General features: G+C 39.7%; 1 protein-coding gene across 1 annotated transcript in view; it reads right to left on the bottom strand.

The window, feature by feature from the left end:
• The window catches only part of LOC129706003 (obscurin-like), a 395,075-nt gene that overhangs the window by 65,408 nt on the left and 311,051 nt on the right, over positions 1 to 18,616 (bottom strand). Inside the window, 2 exon segments of the mRNA XM_055649977.1 lie at positions 7,741 to 9,303; positions 10,853 to 10,895. Coding sequence (XP_055505952.1) covers positions 7,741 to 9,303; positions 10,853 to 10,895 — 1,606 coding nt within the window.

The following is an 18,616-nucleotide window of genomic DNA, read 5'->3' as shown; positions in this document are numbered from 1 at the left end:
AATGATCGCCACTTTTGACGATACAACCTATTTAGACTTGATGGGCTGAATGGCCTGATTCTGCTCCTATCACTTATGACCTTATGCATAACCTTATTAAAAGCCTTGCTAAGTTTATGGAGACTATGTTTACAACCCTTCCCACAGCAACCTTCTTGGTTATTTCTTCAAAAAACGAAATCAGATTCTTGAGACACATCTCCCACAAATAAAATCATGCTGACTATCCTTGTGGAGCCAATTTTGAATCCTATCTTCCAAGTCTCCATGGATCAGATATGCCTTAATCTTCCAGGTTATAGTACCATTGTCGAAAGCTTTACTCGGGTTCACTGCCCTACTGTCATCATTCATCTACGTCACCTCTTCAATAGACTCAATCAAGTTTGTACGATTACACAAAAGTATGCTGACTATGCCCAATAAATCTATGGCTTTACTTTAGACTTTAGGAATGCAGCGTGGAAACTGGCCCTTCAGCTCACAGAGTGAACGCCGACCTCCGATCAACCCATACACTAGCACTAACCTACACACACACTAAGGACAATTTTACAGAAGCCAATTAACCTACAAACCCGCACGTCTTTGGAATGTGGGAGGAAACCGAAGCACCCAGAGAAAACTCATGCGATCACGCTGTACAAACTGTGTACAGATCGCACTGGTAGTCAGGATCAAACCTGGGTCTCTGGCGGTGTGAGGCAGAAAATCTACCACTGCACCACCCCACAGAGTGCGCTTCCAAATGCAAGTAACGTCTATCCCCAAGAACCTTCTCTTATAATTTCCCACCGTTGATGCAAGGCTTACTGTCTTATAAATTTGTCTTGTCCCTATGGTTACTATCCAGTCCTCTCGAAGCTCACCTGTGACCAGAGGATTCAAATATTTCTATCAAGGGCCCTGGAAACTCCTCTCTCAATAACCTGGGTTAGATCCTAGATAGGCCCGGGGGATTTATTTATTTTCACATCAAAAGACTCAGCAGCTCATTCTTCTTGATATCAATATGCCCTAGAACATTAGCATAACCACCTCCATAATCCCACTATGATCCATGTACTTCCTCTTGGTAAAAGCCTATGCATAGCATAGATTTATTAGTCATTTTGCTTTGGATGGCAGGTCATGTCCTACAAACTTGATTGAGTTTTTAAAGAGTGATGAAGGTAAGGTAATGGTTGTTATATACGTACTTTATACTCGATTTGAACAAAAGGTCAGTGGAACGAGGTACCCGTCCGACCGATTTTGCTTTATCCGTAATACACCTTGCACATCAAACCCACCATCCTAATAAGCGAGTTCTGCTTACAGAAAAACGCAAGGAATCATGAGATTTGTCATAGGTCATTCGCCATAAAGAAAAAGCAAACGGAGCGCTGGCTGAAGAAACTGTGTATAAATTCTTATCTTTATTCATAATTTATGTGTAATAATATATTTAATCTGAAAAACGGGAGTGTCGTGTGGTTACATTATAGGAAAATTAATGTATTCCAGACTGGAACACAACGGTGATAGTTTCCGAGTCAAATTTCACTATTTTGCTAATTTCAAGGCAATGGAATTCTTCAGCCTCATCTATGAATACGAATGAGCAATGAAATTCTCGATTCCAGAGAGTCTCCCATAAATGATCAACTCCTCATCCCCCCAAAAGAACAGGTAGTGGGAGAGTGGGGTGTAACAGAGAGGGAGGGCAGATGAGAGTGGGAGACAGGGGAGAGCGCACGCCTTGTCTGCAGCCAGGATCGAACCCGGCTCCCCGGCCCCGTAAGCGCTGCCGACGACGGTCCCTGGCCAGAGCAGAGCCGGAGCCAGCGCCTCCCCCTCGTGCTGGCTGCAAGCCCGGCCTGACACCTCCGGCCGCCCCCGGACAGGGACTGGACACCCGGAAGGGGACAGGATTGGCCCAGCAGCAACTCAACAGCGCCCACAATGCCGGAGGCCCAACCCCGACCACGGACCCAGATCTCAAGCAGCAGCACGCTCACTCACTGAAGCATAAAGCAATAAAAACGTCAAAATAATCTTAGTTTTTAACAAAGGAACAATAAATACTAATTCATAGTTTGAAAGCAGTATTTTCTTACCTAGAAGAATCAAAGCTGGAAAAAAACGGATTAAATTAAGGTCTATATGTACACAGCTCCACTGCTTCCAGCAATGGTTATGCAGAGTAACCTTTGACCTGGGCATGTGCAGTCAGAATACTGAACTCGCTTATTAACCTGGCTCTGCCTCTCCTTCCTTTCAAATTTGCCTGACCAAACCTCTACCTTCTCTTCAATTCCTCCACTTGCTAGCCTACCGCTCGGGTTCCATCCACCCCACCCAGTTAGTTTAAACTCTCGTAAATTGTACCCGAAGCTCTCCCTCCTGCACCAGCTCCTTTGTTACGCATTTAACTATTACTACTATTCATACTATTTTCCCATTTCTTGCCTCATAACATGTGATACAAGGAGTATTCCTGAGATTGCAATACCAGAGGTCCTGATTTTTTAACTTTTTGCCTAACTCCTTAAATTCTCATTGTATTACCTTGTCTTTCTTCCTGCCTATATCATGAACTATGACCTCTGGGTGTTCACTTTCCCCTTTAAAAATGTTGTACATGCTCCGAGATATCCTTGACCCTGATACCAGGGAGGCAAATGCCATTCTTGGTTCTTGGGTCCTCCAAAATATTCCAACTGGAATTTAAACTGGAGGTGGTGAAGGGAGGGATTAAGCCAGAAAGGGTATAAAGAACACACACTATAGAATTTAACATAAAACATCCCCACACAGCAGAATCAAAGTTTCCCACTGTGCGGGAAGGCACCAAAGTCAGTCTCTTCCTCCACTGTTCCTCGTGGTCAGGGCCTCCCCAAGCCCTCCGCAGTTGCAGCTACGGGCGGCCCGATGTCCAGGACCGCTCCCGTGGGTGATACTTCCAAAGTCCGCAGGCCACGCCGTGTGGAGACTGCTGCTGGCGGCCCTCTGCAAGGCGCCCCAGGACTCCCCGATGTTGTTAAGCGCCGCCCGCGTTGGAAGCTCTCTGCACCAGAGCTCCACGATGTTGGAGCAGCGGCCCAACGCTCCGGAGCTCCAAACGGCGACCTAGGTAGGCATCGCCCACTCCGCGGTGACTCCAGCGGTACGCCGCCGCTGTAGCAGCACTGGTCCGGTTCTCGGACCAGGAGTCTCACTCTTGGCCATAGAAATGCCTGTCAGTGCCCCTAATACGATTGTTTGCCTGGACTTTGCTTTACCCTGCTGTACAACATTTCCTCCTGATAGGCCACCCACCAACCCCCAATAGTGTCCAAAGTAGTGTACTTATTTTATAGGGGAAGAGCGACATGAGAATCCTGCACCACCTGTCTTCACCATCTTTCTGACAGAGTTTTGATGTGACCACCTTTCTGAAATTCCTATCTATCTATCATTTTCACATCATTTTATTTCTTGATAAATGCTGAGGTGCTATAGGATGACCAAATTATTATGCTTTTCATCTGTTCAAATATTGCATGTTATTCTTCCCTCTTAGTCATACTGTAAATTGGATGAGAAACTTGTTTATATAACGGCTCCATAAATGCAAATATTTATTAAAGGGTAAAAAGCAAATATCAAATTCTACAATGTAAGCAACTGATAATTTTACCAAACTAACATATAAGATAGCATGGGAACAGGCCCTACAATCCACAACATCTGAGCTGAACATAATGAAGCATAATGCTTATGCACATTCAGGAATGAGAAGCCATGGAATAATAACATTCTACGATTCTAGTTTATACTATTAAAATCTGTGGATAAACATTTTACTAATTAAACTTCAGAATTGTGATTTAATTACTTCATCTGTAGCTATATCTTGCTAAATTATTAAATATAAGCAGTATCCCTCTTGTAGTAAGAAACCATCTATTATGAAAATGTCAACATTGATTAAGGACATGAGACAAGGTTTCCTCAAAGTTGTCAGCAGTCAAAATTTGTGGACCCATTTGAAATGAAATCTGCTGCTCCTCCCATGTAATGGCAAAACTCTTTATTTCAATACAGTGTGAAGGCCGATGGAAGCATTTATTTCCACAATTTCCTGCTAGTCATCAGATCAGAGTGTGCCTTTGCAGTAAAAAGGAACAAATGCAGTTAAGGTGAAGGTTAAATTAGAAGAATCCTGTCTTAGTGAGTGGCAATTTTCTGATTAATAATTTATATTACACCGATGCAAGATGCAACAGAGGTGAACTTCATCAGGGGATGCAGGGAATGGTAGCACAGTGACAGTACTGGGATTGTGCTCTTGGGGAGCATGAAATGGAAAGTATTCACACACTTGGGTTGATTAGAGGCAATGAGCAATCTTCAATAACAATGTCTATGCAACTACAACCAAGCAACCCCGCAACTCATGACATTTAATAGCATTACTATCACAGTGATAATCACCACCAAGTCCCAATTGACCAGAAACTTAACTGCACAATCACTGTGGATATAACAACTAGACAGAATTTGATATGGTGTGGGAAGTAAGACACTTCCTAACTCCCCGCAGATTTTTCACCTACATGTTTGGACAAGATTGGGAATTTCCTGGATGAATTATTCGTTTAAAATGCTCATTACGATCTGGAATAATAAACTGGAAGCCACTTTCCAGAGATGCAGCACGTAGCGCTGGTGCCTTGCAACTCCAGGAACCCAACCTTTAATCCTGAACTCTAGGGACATACGAGTGAAGTTTGCATCATCTCCCTGTAATCACATAGGTTTCTCCAGTGCATTCTGGTTTTCTGCAGTTCCTTAAGGTTGATGGTTAGATTAATTGATAGTTAAATTATCCCTATTGTGGATAAAACCTTCCTCGATGCACCTCACAATATCTGCCCTCTATAATCCTCTGGCATTAAGGTTGTCCCAGTCAATATTGGTGAAATGTAAGTCGTCCCTGTGGTTTTTGCATCTTTCCATAATCTATCTACATAGTTGTTCCTCCAAACCTTCCTGGCTACTGTAATGCCAAAAGTGTAGCTCCATTATAGTAATTATACGTTTCTTATTTCCTGAACTCTACCCATATTATCTCCCTGAATGAGCACCCCAAGATGTCCTATCTAAGTTTGCAGTGACACTCTCCCGAATCAGTAGTGTTTTTTCCTTTAATCAAGTTATACTACACCTACTTTCCATTGAAGTGTATTAATAGTTATAATTCACATGGTGTGATTCAGGAGCCAAACTTGAGAAGAGAACTCCCCAGAGTTAGAATAACAATCAGTATCTTTTATTTGTAAGCCCATCTTCACATTGAGAATGGTTCTCCAATGAAAATAGAGAATGTCATTAATGATTCCCTTCAATGTGGGGTTTCTGTATTATTAATAAAGATCTGAAAGACCTACTCAAATTCAAGTGAGACTCAGATAATGAGAAAATGTTAGTTTCAATTTCATTGCATGTTCAATGACCAATTTCATCCAGTGTAGTATATTTTGTCACTTTCTGACAATGCGAAAAATCAAAAGTTAACAAATGCAAACTTACTGCAGAAATTACATTTTATTAGGGGTTCAAAAGTAACACACAGAAGTCAGGAGACACACTTTTTTATGTTCTATATATATCTAAAAAAATTACCTGCTTACAAAACATACAAGAATGCTTCAAACATTTTATGCTCTTGTTAGAACGCAGACTGTACAAGATACATTACCCAAAATATATTTGAAGGCACAAGTGCGTCAAAGTTAATGTATATTGCACAACTTTGCTTTTGAAAATGCATTACTGTCATGGTTCTACAACTGTTTATTTGAAATACTTATGATTTTTTATGTAATCTGGATTCAAGATATGCAAACTTAACCATGCAAAGTTTCACATAGCACTCTGAATGCTGCAGCTTCTCATCTGTAGGTTGATCTTTTTAAAGATGTTATATTATTCATTAAAGTTACAGGTGTTTTTGCGGCTCATCGATACGTAACTGTGTTAATACACGCCACACAAGTTTTAACTGTTCACAGCATGGAGAAAATACACACACATTGAAAAGTCCTACATATCCTGCCCTTAACTTGCATTGCTGGAAGAGATTATAAAGTCAGTTTGAACTTTCCACTTAAAAATAAATTCTACATGTCTGGTGAAGTTAGTAAAATTTTACTAGATTCAGTTGTTATTTCATAGTAAGAATAAAATAAAAAGAATAGGTATTAGTGAATAAACCTTGAACATAATGTCTTATAGTAGTAAATGTAGCAACAACTCATTTTACTCTTTCTCTGATATACTTAAAATATCAATTTTCAAATGAATTAAGATGTATTTAAATTTTGGAAATTTTAATGTCACTTTCTGAATATGACAAAATTAATTAATTAACTGCAAGCATATGGTTTAAAAAAACAGCCAACATATTAAAAGTAGTCTTGCAGCTCTCCTCCAAAGTCATAACCTATTGTTTATAGTCATGTTCAATATTTAATTTGCCTTTTGAAGAGTTATCACAAAATAACATACATTGAATCAAGAAATCCATTATTCTTTTGTCAAATATATGCATGTTTCAAAAAAAGTTCTGTTTCTTTCAGATTATATTGTGGATATAACATGTTAACATCCATAAGGATCAATGACACACTCCCCGCCTCTAAAGTAGGTCAGGTAAAATAATAAAGTTACAAAGCTTAGAATTAGTTTCAGAAATATATGTTGCCATCTATAATGCCATTAACTTTGTAAAACAGTCTGAGGTTCTGATCTCTCCAAAGACTCAAAGTTAGCGACTGTAGGACAAGTATAAGGATATTCAATGTTAAGCTAAACCATGCTATTCCACATTTATTATCATAACTTTTTTATATTTATACTCTGATGATTGGTTTCCCCTTATTGCTCCTTCCTGAGAAGTCAAATTTCATATTAACTGTATGTTCAATAGCAAGTCATTTCAGGAAATATGTGTATGCCTTGCTCACAGTTTCAGTAATGTTAGAATAAAATTGATTGCATTACGTGAAATTCTCCTGTTAGACCCATAATCCTCTCATGAGAGGAGTATCTTTACAGTAGAATTGTGATGAAATTGATGCAAAAGTACAAATTTAGGTTCTTCAAGCTAACAGTCTCTTTCCGTGCTAAATTACCACTTACTCCACAACAGACAACAAAAGATGATCTGTTACTGTCAGCAAAAAAGTCTGTTAAATCCACAAAACATATACCTAGCTTGCCACAATAAAATAATCCAATGTTTGGTTTGACATCCAGAACCATTCAGTTAGATTTTCCTTTGAAAATCCACAAATAGTTCATAATTCTTTGAGTGTCTTTTTCTGTGGACTTCAAATCTGATTAATGGCAGAATACCAAGAAGTCCCAGAGATGTTTATTGAAATTGAGTGAAAGTGTTGAATTGACTGGTCTTTATTCAATGCTCATAAAACCCAACTAAAGAGAGAACGTTTGAGTGATTTTTACCATGAAACTTTAAATATTTAATGAAGAACTGTGAGTAATTAATAACATTTAAGTTTATTGTAAGCTCAATAGTTTTAAGTATGTGATTACTTTTATGTGGAATGGTTAGGGTTAAGGGTTATGGTGCATAAACTCTACGAGATTACCTTTTTCTCAATGTTCTCTCCTAAGACTAGAAATGCTTAATTACATTTTCATTGCTATATTTTATCATAAACTAGCTTAGATGTTCCCTCATCATAAGATTAATTGTTAAGTTTATCGTGTTTGTTTTTGTTAGGTTCCTCGAGTGGGTCTTTCTTATTGATATGTAATGTAACAGTTTCTCCATAGTTGAGAGTTCTTGTAGAAACTTCAGTCTTAAAGCTTGGTTGTCCACTGTCCACAGAACATTGTACTTCAGTACAAAAAGATGTTTTTAATTCAAATGGTGTTTTCTTCTCTGTTGTTGAGGAATGAACGACCGATTCAGTACATGATCCACTGACATGTACTGACAAATTTGACGGCCCCATTGAATGCATTTCTGTTACTCGAGATGATGACATGAACATCCCTCCAGGCCGCTGATCGCCGAACTGATGCAAATAACTTGGCTTTAAGTTAGGAGCAACTGGTCTCCCGACATTAAGTAAAACTGGTTTGCCTATTGTCGGTTCATTTATTTCGGCCTGTAGAACAGAAATTTCACATGGTTCATTGGAACAAGCAGCTGATGGATAATCTTGGTCAACTATATCTTCACACTTGTAGGTTTCCCCTTGAGCAGGAATGTAGTCTTCAAGGTCTTCTAATGTTAGTAGCTTGCCATTATGAGTCAAAATCTTGGTGTCTCTATTCATTAGGTCATCACTACTCAGTTCAGGGGGTTCATCAATAATAATATCTTCATTTTCCGTGTCAATATCTTCTTCATGCTCTGGTTTGAAATCCTCTAATTTATCATCAGAAATATCTAGTGGAAGATCCACAATTGCCATAGGAGATGCTGCTTTAGTATCAGACATTTGTTCAAGGGATAGCTGTTCATTATCCATGGGTCCAGGCGTCTCAAAACTTAACATGATTGTTTCACCTATGTGTGCAAGAAGTGGCGTTTCTATTTCCAGTATGGTTGATTTGCACTGACCCTCAGTTTCACTTGGCTGAATATCATATTCATTCCCTGCATGAGCAGACGTTTCAGGACCAACATCAGCGAAGTGGTCAAATGTAGGGTCAGGATTGATATCTTCTGGTGTGACTTGTTCAAAGTCTGTGATAATCTCAGGTTCACATACAGAGGTCAGAATATCAACACTTGTTAGGTTTTCTTCTGAAAGGGAGGGCTGCATTTGTTCTACCAAGTTATTATTTGAGTTGTTTAAGTTAGGGTCAACTTTAAAAGGTCGTTTGGGCCTTGGACTTGAGGTTCTATAGCTCATTTGTCTTTGCTCCGATAAGGTACGGGTAGAAGGGGAGACTGATCTTTTCCTTTCAGGTTTTGCACTTTTTCTAACTCTAAATTCAACTACTTCTTCAACTTCAATCCATTTAGGTCTTTGTTCTACCTTAGTTTCTACAAGAATATGTCTTGAAGTTGCACCTTGTTCATCTGGCTCTGTGATCATAACTTCAGGAACAGATGGCATTTTCATGGGGGCTTCTCTGGGTTCTGTCTGAAATTTGGTAGGAGGTGCCTTGGGTCTAGTTGAGAATAACACTTCTGGTTCCATTTCATGTGGTCTTGATCTTCTTGCAGGGGATATACTTGAAGAACTGCGTCGTTTAACTTTTGGGCTCTTGACTACTGTTGTTATAGTCTCCTCACTAGTCATGAAAAGAGTATATAAATGTTCAAACATCAAAAGGATCCCATTGTCCACATTGTACAAAATGCATCATCAACTCTGAAGCAGGTAAATTTCTGATTAGTTGGTGAGCAAGACAATATGAAGTGTTAATTAGAGGCAACACAGTTAAGATCATGCCTTTCCACTCCTACAATGTTAAAGAATAAACTATTTATAATCAGTGCTTTGTTTTCATATCTACATCTTTTTTATTGTAAGTTTTGCCATGCATATTTTAGCTTAAATCACACATATGTTGAAATCAGTGGTTACTATTATTCATTCCAGTAAATTACATTTATGGTTGTTAATGAACCTTGCTGTTTAAAGAAGATACTTTGTTTTTAAAATAATATATACCAGGTGCCACACAAAAAAAGATTTTGAAGTGGTATATCCCCTTAATGTAGCTGTATTCAGTGGCCAGGAGACACAAAATGCTTGTATGAACAGATTCTCAAGCTGTGAACTAACTCGTGTATGACTGGAACATACACTGTATTTCTGGTTTGGCTGTAAATGGTGAAAGTCCACAAATTTAATATCTTTCATTTAAATACAGTTAACACAAAAAACAGGAAGTTAAAGGAAGAATGTTTAAGAATATATAGAGATCACAAAAGACCTCAAGACCCCACTACCTTTTGACAATATGTGATACTTTAACCTGTGTAGCTGACTGTAAAAGTTGTTTGGTTATAATAGGATACTACAGTTAATACACTCAGAAGACAATTCAGAAATGTCTTGTGAATGAATCTATAATCATATGAAGCATGACATTGAATTAGAATGTGAAACTATTTTTTGCAATGAATACAGAAATTGTTTTATTTAGTTTCCAGTCTTCATTTGCTGACATACAGGTTGAATCATTCTATTAATCGCTCTTAAGAACTAAGGATTGGTGCACGCATTATAAATTTGCTAAAAGACATCTGTTTCTTGATTAAATTTGAGACAGTATAATGTTCAATTAACTGATTAGGTTGTTAATATATCATTTAAATCATGGAAGACAATATCAATTGCAGATTTTTAATTTAATATATCTTTCCTAATTATGCAGCAGACAAATGATGTGCATGACTAAGGAGTTATGTGTACTAAAAATATCAGTTTTATATTCCAATTATAAATTTGGTGGTCATTAAACATTCAAAATGGTTATCCAAAACAACCTGTCTATAGGTGCATCCAGCTCTGAGCATTTGTCTCAAATGTGATCATAAATGCAATAGAAGTTGCATTTTGAAATCACATGGCAAGAGCTTGAAGGCAAGTACAATCAACAGTACTAAACAAATTAATCTTCTCCAAAACATCAATTTAACAAAAAAAATCCATGATAAACATTGCCTTCATGACACTTCTAGAAATTGTTCAGAAACAAAACTATAATTATGTCAAACGCTAACATGCACAGGAAAACACTGGATTATATGTATGTTTGGCACAATGTAATCAAGCATTGGATGAGATGGACAAGCTTATACAAAGCATTAATGAAGAAACTCAGCACTTACATGATGATGGTTTTCTTGGGAACTTTAGTCTCTTGTTCAGTGACTACAAGAAACAGGATGAAAAGTGTGGAGTCAGAAATGGATAGGTTGAAATGATGAAACCCACTCCTGCAGTCACTGTTGCAATAAAACTGTATCAGTTGTTACTAGAAGTTTCAAGGGCTGGGATTCCACAAATTCACTTTAATTTGCCAATTATTTTAGTGATAATTTTCTAGCTCAATTTCTGTATACTAAACTGGATTAACTAGAAACAAAAGATTACCAAAGGTCAATAAACAATAGGTGCAGGAGTAGGCCATTCGGCCCTTCGAGCCAGCACCGCCATTGAATGTGATCATGGCTGATCATCCACAATCAGTACCCCGCTCCTGCCTTCTCCCCATATCCCTTGACTCCGCTGTCTTTAAGAGCCCTGTCTAACTCTCTCTTGAAAGCATCCAGAGAAGCAGGCAGAGAATTCCACAGACTTACAACTCTCTGTGTGAAAAAATATTTCCTCATCTCCGTTCTAAATGGCTTGCCACTTATTCTTAAACTGCGGTCCCTGGTTCTGGACTCCCCCAACATCGGGAACATGTTTCCTGCATCTAGCGTGTCCAAACCCTTAATAATCTTATATGTTTCAATAAGATAACCTCTCACCCTTCTAAATTCCAGAGGTTATCCATTCAATAAAACTTTATCAGTTCTAGTAGTACTTACAAATAATAAATAACTATTGTGATTTATATATTTTAATATGATGGAAAGTTACAGACTGTGTGAAAATAAAAATTGTTTATAATTTTAGTTAAATCCGGAAAGTTATGAAATCCTGTTGGGGATCTTCTATTGTAACTTAATTATGGAAGGAAAAGACTCTCTGCAAGAGTTATTCAGTTTCTATCCTTTTGGTTCTGCGATTATTTTTGTTGGTGATTCCCAACAGTTTCAATTCATATTTTGCAGCTTTATGCTTCTTGGTTTTTTCTCTCTATTCAACCCCGCCAGTATTAACCTTTCAACTGAAAGTCTTCATTAACAGTTTATTACTTTAATCCTGGCCTCAATCTATCAGGCATATTTCTTTTGTCCTACCCTTTCTTTTCTTCAATTTACAATTGATGTGTTCTCTCTCCCAGCACTGATGAATGGTTTCTTTTTGAAGTGTAAAATAATTCTCTTACAATAGATTTGTTAGACTGTTTCTGACATTTCTGTTTATATTTTAGGTCCTTAATCACTATATTAAGGTACTCCTAATTTAAACAAAGCTTTGAATTCAAGTTAGGATGGCTAGTTGGGGGGGGGGGCTTACCCATAATGAACAGGTTGACAAAGTTCTTTACTGACTTGGTAATCAACAATCAAAATTGACTCTAAAAGGAGCCTTCTTTAAATTGGTATGCTGTCTTTTGAGTCAGGTGGGGGGGGGGGGGGGGGGGGGGGCAGGGTCTTCAAAGAGCAAGTACAACTGCATGCATCAACAGGAGTCTGATTACATGGTCTTGACACAATTAAAACTAGCCTATATGCATTAATAAAATGCACTATTACCCTTATAATGCATCTACCTACAATCTCCACCAATCAAGAGATGTCTAAAAATATACAGCACTGCAGCATGACACACCAAGCTCTGTTGGAAACTTCACCCGCACCTCTCCAGACTTGCATACAACTTTAAATCAGATAGCAACAATCATCTAAACGCATTGCACAGTATTCATCCTCTGAAGAAGTTGGTACGGGACTAGATGTGGTAGGAGAAAGGGGCAACAGGTGTATCCTACATATCCTAACTCTAGGCTTAACTGCCAGCAGCGCTACAACCACTGAAGGTGATGATATTGTCAAACAAAATCTTCCTTCTTACTTGCCACTTTCCTCTTAATACATATGCTCCACTGGTTTACTAACCACAAATATTGAAATATACCTGATGAAAGTGTATAAGATAAGAGGTAGATGGTAAGGTAGATGATCAAAAAAATGTTTCCCCGTGGTAGAGGTCTCAAAAATAGGCCATAGGTTTAAGGCGAGAAGCAGCTGTTTTAAAGGTGATCTAAGATTTACATTTCTTAACACGTAGAGTGATTGATAGTTGGAACATGCTGCCAGAAGAGGTGGTGGAATCAGTTACAAATACTGCACTTTAAAAGGCATTTAGACAGATTTATATAAGCAAGGCGTAGAAGGATACCATCCTAATATGTGGCCAAATGGGATTTTTGGAGATAGGTAAAAAAGTGGGATGGAGGACCTATTTCTGCTCCTTCTCTATATTTCTCTCCCTGTTATTCAATTTCACATATATGGTGGCTATGTGCTCAGATACTATTACAAATATATTCAGATGTTGCACAAAATTTGGATGATAACATGGAGGGAAGCAAATTGCCATGCACGAGTGGCTGTAGCAAGAACAGAGGGAATTAACAGCAAGTTTACTGGATGTCAAGGCTGCTATTCCAATGAGGACTTCAGTGGAAGAGGTTAAAGTGAAATGATAACGGACGTGAAATAAAACTCCCCATGCATTGGGAATCTGCATTCATTATCAAAGCGTGTGAAGAACTCCAGATTTAGCTTGGCAAAGACTTTGTGTATCCTTTTGAGGGTGAAAGTGATGGACATCTGTTCGCATACTCTTGTGAAATCATGACATCCGATGTGTGATATCCACTGAAGTGCAAGCAGCAGTGAAGCTAGACAAAGGTTTTTAGAAGAAAGGCAAACGTTTTACGTGGCACCGATTGGCTGTCCTCTCCAAGGAAGAATGTATTTGCCCTTTCAATAACATTCGTGCCCTTGCCGGCCGGTCAGCAAGCCCTGAACGCATTTATCAAATCCAAGATGGCGTGATCAGCGGGAATAAAGGTCTACTGCTACCTAGTGTCATCCTATATTGGATGTTGGCAGCCTTCCCATAGTCATGGATGTGTGATGTGTTGATACATAGGGTACACAGCAACTACACAATAAGCCATGATCGCAATGAATGGCGGTGCTGGCTCGAAGGGCCGAATGGCCTCCTGCACCTATTTTCTATGTTTCTATATGTTTCTAAGCAGTTTGCAAGGATTATTAGTTGACTGCTGTATGGAATATCACATGATTCATTCATAAATTTTGAACATTTATTTGTAGTGTCATTCTAATTTCAACACTATGATTATGTGGATGCTGGGATGGTCAGGTGAGGTGTAGAATGGTTGGTGAATTGAGAATTTGGGTTGTAGTACTGCAACTGCATTCAAATTTATTTATAGATTGTCATAATCCAAGATCTATGGGAGAAAGGACCCATCTAGGTTGTGTCTTCACTTCCTCTTCCATTTGAAGATCTTTGGCAACAATAGAATGAAATGTAGTCAGTTCTCTGGAGGACACAGGTGAAGTCCATTCTACATAGCAAACTATGATCTCCAGTTGGAAGGAGCTAGTTGTACAATTGTTCACTGCTTCATTCACCAATAGCTGCTGGCAAAACAATCCCAAGGTGCTTTGAAGATGCAGCTCCAATAGATGACAGATTTTAGTGAAAATGGCCATATGGAAGTGCAAATGTCTCATGTTTTTGCTTGCTGAGGTACAGATGGCGAACTGTTCTCTGATGCCGTACACTCTAATTGGAGTGCCTTCCTGCTGACAGCTCTCCCTCCCCTCTCTCTTCTTCTATCAGCTATACATGCCCTCTGCTCATTCTTCTAATCATAATGTGTTCTGAGCTGCTAACGCCTTCATACCTGTGAGCTATTTGTTTGTAGAGAGGCCTTAAAAGCCCAGCTGCGGAAACCGCGGGGATACTCGGCTCGGGGGAAGCCCAGCTGCGGGGACCGCGGAACCCGACTTCGGGGACCGTGGAAAGACCTTGGGAACCCGGCTCGGTGGAACCTTGGCTACGGGGACCATGGGAAGACCGCGGGGAACCCGGCTCGGTGGAACCTTGGCTACGGGGACCGTGGGAAGGCACGGTTACGGACCGCGGAAGTGCGGGTAGCCGGCGGCGACTTCAGACTCCGGCAGCCCGCAGAGGGGAACAGCCAAACGGAGTCTGAAAGGCCTAGATTGGGAAGTCAGGCCAGGAGGGTTCCCTTCGACATGGGTACTTCTTTGGACGTTTTTTACCCAGATGGAGCTTGGATAGCGTCTGCAGGGCATTCATCCCCCTAAGGTAATGCTCCATCCTCATATGGTCCATGGAGGAGCCATATCAGCGCAGGTCTCCTCGAGGGCCTGCGGCAGCACCTCTTTCAGGGTTACAAATCTCCCTCTCTGTGAAGGTGAGTGCGAGGGGTCAGTTGGTAACTGACTCCAAACTTGGAAGTATGTCCGGGGAACATACTGGAGTACATGCGTGAGGTTCCAGACATTTATGTCATGGCAACAAGGGTTACGATATCCTCGCAAACGAAGGAGTTCCTGCTGGAAGAGTTGGCTTCCAGCCATTGGCAGAAAACCCGGAGGGGCCAGAGTTCCCCTCGCGGAGCAGCAGCTACCTCACGTCACATCATTACAGGAACAGGTGCCGGCTGTGAGATACCATGCACCTGAAAATTGTTCCTGAAAGTGCCGGCAGTGAACAGCGCTATCTGGGGTGATATTGGTGGCGGCATGAAAACCCAGGAAATGAAACTCCAACAAATTTAAAAGATTACTGGCCTGATCTTGATGTGCAAGGCACACTTCAAAATGAACATAGAACGCAATCAGACCTGCCTTAAATTCCAATTTGCAGGCTCATGTAAGGCCAGCAATATCCAGCGCCAAATTTTCTCTTCACAGAAAACCTGTCCAAACAGGTAAGACTGGGATGAGGAGACAAAAGCTGTCAAGGTGTCGACGACAACACATCCCACGCCTCCATCGGCAGGATGCGGTTCACTGAAGCTGGTGGCAGCTTGAAAGCTGGGCACAGGTCTTTTAGGCCAAGGCCCAAAACCGGTCCTCAGGAAAAATATGGGATTCACGTACCCCAGCAGTCCTACTCTCCAAATCAAGGACGGAAATAGAACCCACATCAGGGGCCTTTGGGCTTACCATAAAACCACCGATAACCATGAAGGTAGGTGGGTCTGGTTCTTTCCGAAACATGGGGTATGTGGACCATTTACAAGTTGGTAATATTTACACTTGTTTTTTGTACAGATGACAATGATAACATAAGATTCAACTTTGTTTATAAATTAAAATGATAACATGAGATTAGTTTATACTGCACAGTATACAAGCGAGACAGGCGCGGAAAATGGCCAGATTTCTCGGAAATATGGCTGGAGTTGCCATTCAAGGCAGGCTTGCAATTGTGGCAGATGTGGCCTGTTCATTGTCAACAGGTTCAACCCGCATGTGCAGTATAGACATTTCCGAATTGGAAACTTTGTGACTGTTTAACTTCCATGGGATAAGTTTCCATTCACATAGGTATGTTACAAAACCTACCTGAATCGCCATTGGGAATCTGCCCACAGCCAGGTCCACGATTTTGGCGCTGTTTGGAGGGGGCGGGTTTAAAACGCGATTTTTACTAGGCTGTACTAATCGCAGATGTTCAGCCTAGTAAATCATTAACGAAAAATCGCTGCAAGACCCGGTCGCAAAAGGTATTATTAGTTTTATAGGCCTCGATAATATAGTTATAATAGTTTAAAATTACTGTCTCATTCCGCAACCTCTCGCAGCCCCAGGGTTTTTATAAAGCAAACAATTAAAGGTATGTACCTTATTTTTACATTAAATGGGGCATATATATAACCCTATATATCAAGTTATCTATAGCGAGTAGTTCATTTAGGGCTTTTTATATCCCGCAGTATTTTTCTCGGCATTTGAGGGCACTAATCCAGCGCGATATCAACGTTCTAAACCAGCGCGTTCCACATGAACCCACTAGAAAGCCGATTTAAATGGGCATTTATTTACAGCAATTGAACACTAAATTCCTTCCATTTGGCCTATAAATTGATGTAAATTAGATATAAAAATCATGTTATATTGTGAATTATTTGTGAATAATCTTTGGACACTTGGGCTATTTAAAAATGTTAATCTTTCCTTAAGAAATGGGCTATTGACTATCCAAGATCACAGCTTTTTTGTAATGTCCATTGAAAATCAATAGGGAACAAGATGCTAATTTCCGAGTATGAAAATGGCCATAACTTTTTTAATACTTGAGATATGAAAGTGAATTTGGTGTCAAATTAAACTTATTGTTATGCTTTATCTGATGGGATAAATTGCAGACTTGATTTTTAAAATCTCAAAATTTTGTAACATTGCTAATTCACAGGGCACCGGAGATATTTGAAATTTAGCAGGATGGGGCAATGATACAGTTAAAAGCATTGCAAAATGGGCTAACTTCAGCTCCTGGTTATTTACCAAATTACTAAAACTAGTGCTTCGGCTGCTCAGAGCTAAAAAACAATTGTTATGGCCTATCTGGATGATATTCTAAACACTGTATTTTGCTAAATTAGCTGTATCAACCACAAAACTATATTTGAGAAATTGGGTTTCTCATCCATCCAGTTAAATTTAAGTTGATACCAACTGAAATTATTGATTATTGGGATTTACCTTTAACTCTATTAATTTGTCTGGGCTCGCCCTGAGGCAAGAGATTGGAATTAATTGAAGCCTGTAACAACCTTGTTGTTATCAAGCAGCCTTCTATTCATCAAGTGTAATTGGCAATATATTGGCTTTCAGCTGTGCTATTTGGGCCTTTGCATTATCAGAACTATACAGCATGCGAAGGAGTAAGCTCTCAAGTAGCATGTAGGTCATTGTTACCAGACCTATGCTATTCCCAGCTGAAACCATCAAAGTCACCATGGTGGTCGAACAGTATTCAGCATTGCTCCACTAACTTTTCATCAGTAAATCTTCAGTTAATTACAAACTGATGCTATTGCTCAAAGATGGAAAACTACCAATACCATCTCTAGTTACGGAGGCGGATGGGATTTGCATGAGTTACTAATTCTTCAGTTATATGGTATCAACTACCTATAGACACTAGGTGCATTTTGTGGATTAAAGGTTTTTGTGCGAATATGGATAATCTGCATGCTCAAGTCCAAGTTGATACACTTTGGTGGTGGTACATGTTAATCACATAAAATATGTAGCATATCAGTGGCGATGGATGCATTCTCGCTACACTGGGGAGGAATGTTATTTTATGTCTTCCTTCATTTTGCCTCATCAGACGGGTCTTGCAAAAAATTCAGCAAGTTCCTGCTTCAGGCATTTTCATAGTGCCTGACTGGCCTATACAGCCATGGTTCCCGTTGATGTTGGGAATGATAATAGAACCTTATATGGTTATTTCTAGACACAAAAATTTGCTGGTTTAGCCGTGACTCGGGAAACCATCCTCTGTATGATAAAATCAATTCATTGACTTGCAGAGTCTGAGAAGACCGTTCCTGCGTCTCAGGTTGTTAAATCAAACCATGGACGTTCCCCCTGCAGATTGCAGGGATAGCACCAATTAAGCAGTACTTTTCCTCATAAGGAGATGGGAAGTATTTTGTTTTATGCTAATATTACATATAATTCGGCATGGATGACTGACGTCTTGAAGTTCAGTTTATATGGGGTTTTGACAATCATTAAGTTAAAGTGCCATTTACTGTGCCGAAAGTGCCTTCTCATCATATTGGCTGCGGGGAGCAGAATCCACTCTGTCGGGTCTCACCCTCTGATATCTAGATTATGAAGGGTATCTTCAACTCGAAACCTCCCAGGCCCAGGTACGCAGAGATATGG

This window comes from Leucoraja erinacea, chromosome 2 (assembly GCF_028641065.1).
Source record: "Leucoraja erinacea ecotype New England chromosome 2, Leri_hhj_1, whole genome shotgun sequence".
In the NCBI taxonomy this organism is placed as follows: domain Eukaryota; kingdom Metazoa; phylum Chordata; class Chondrichthyes; order Rajiformes; family Rajidae; genus Leucoraja; species Leucoraja erinaceus.
This window is presented reverse-complemented; position numbering and strand designations above follow the sequence as displayed.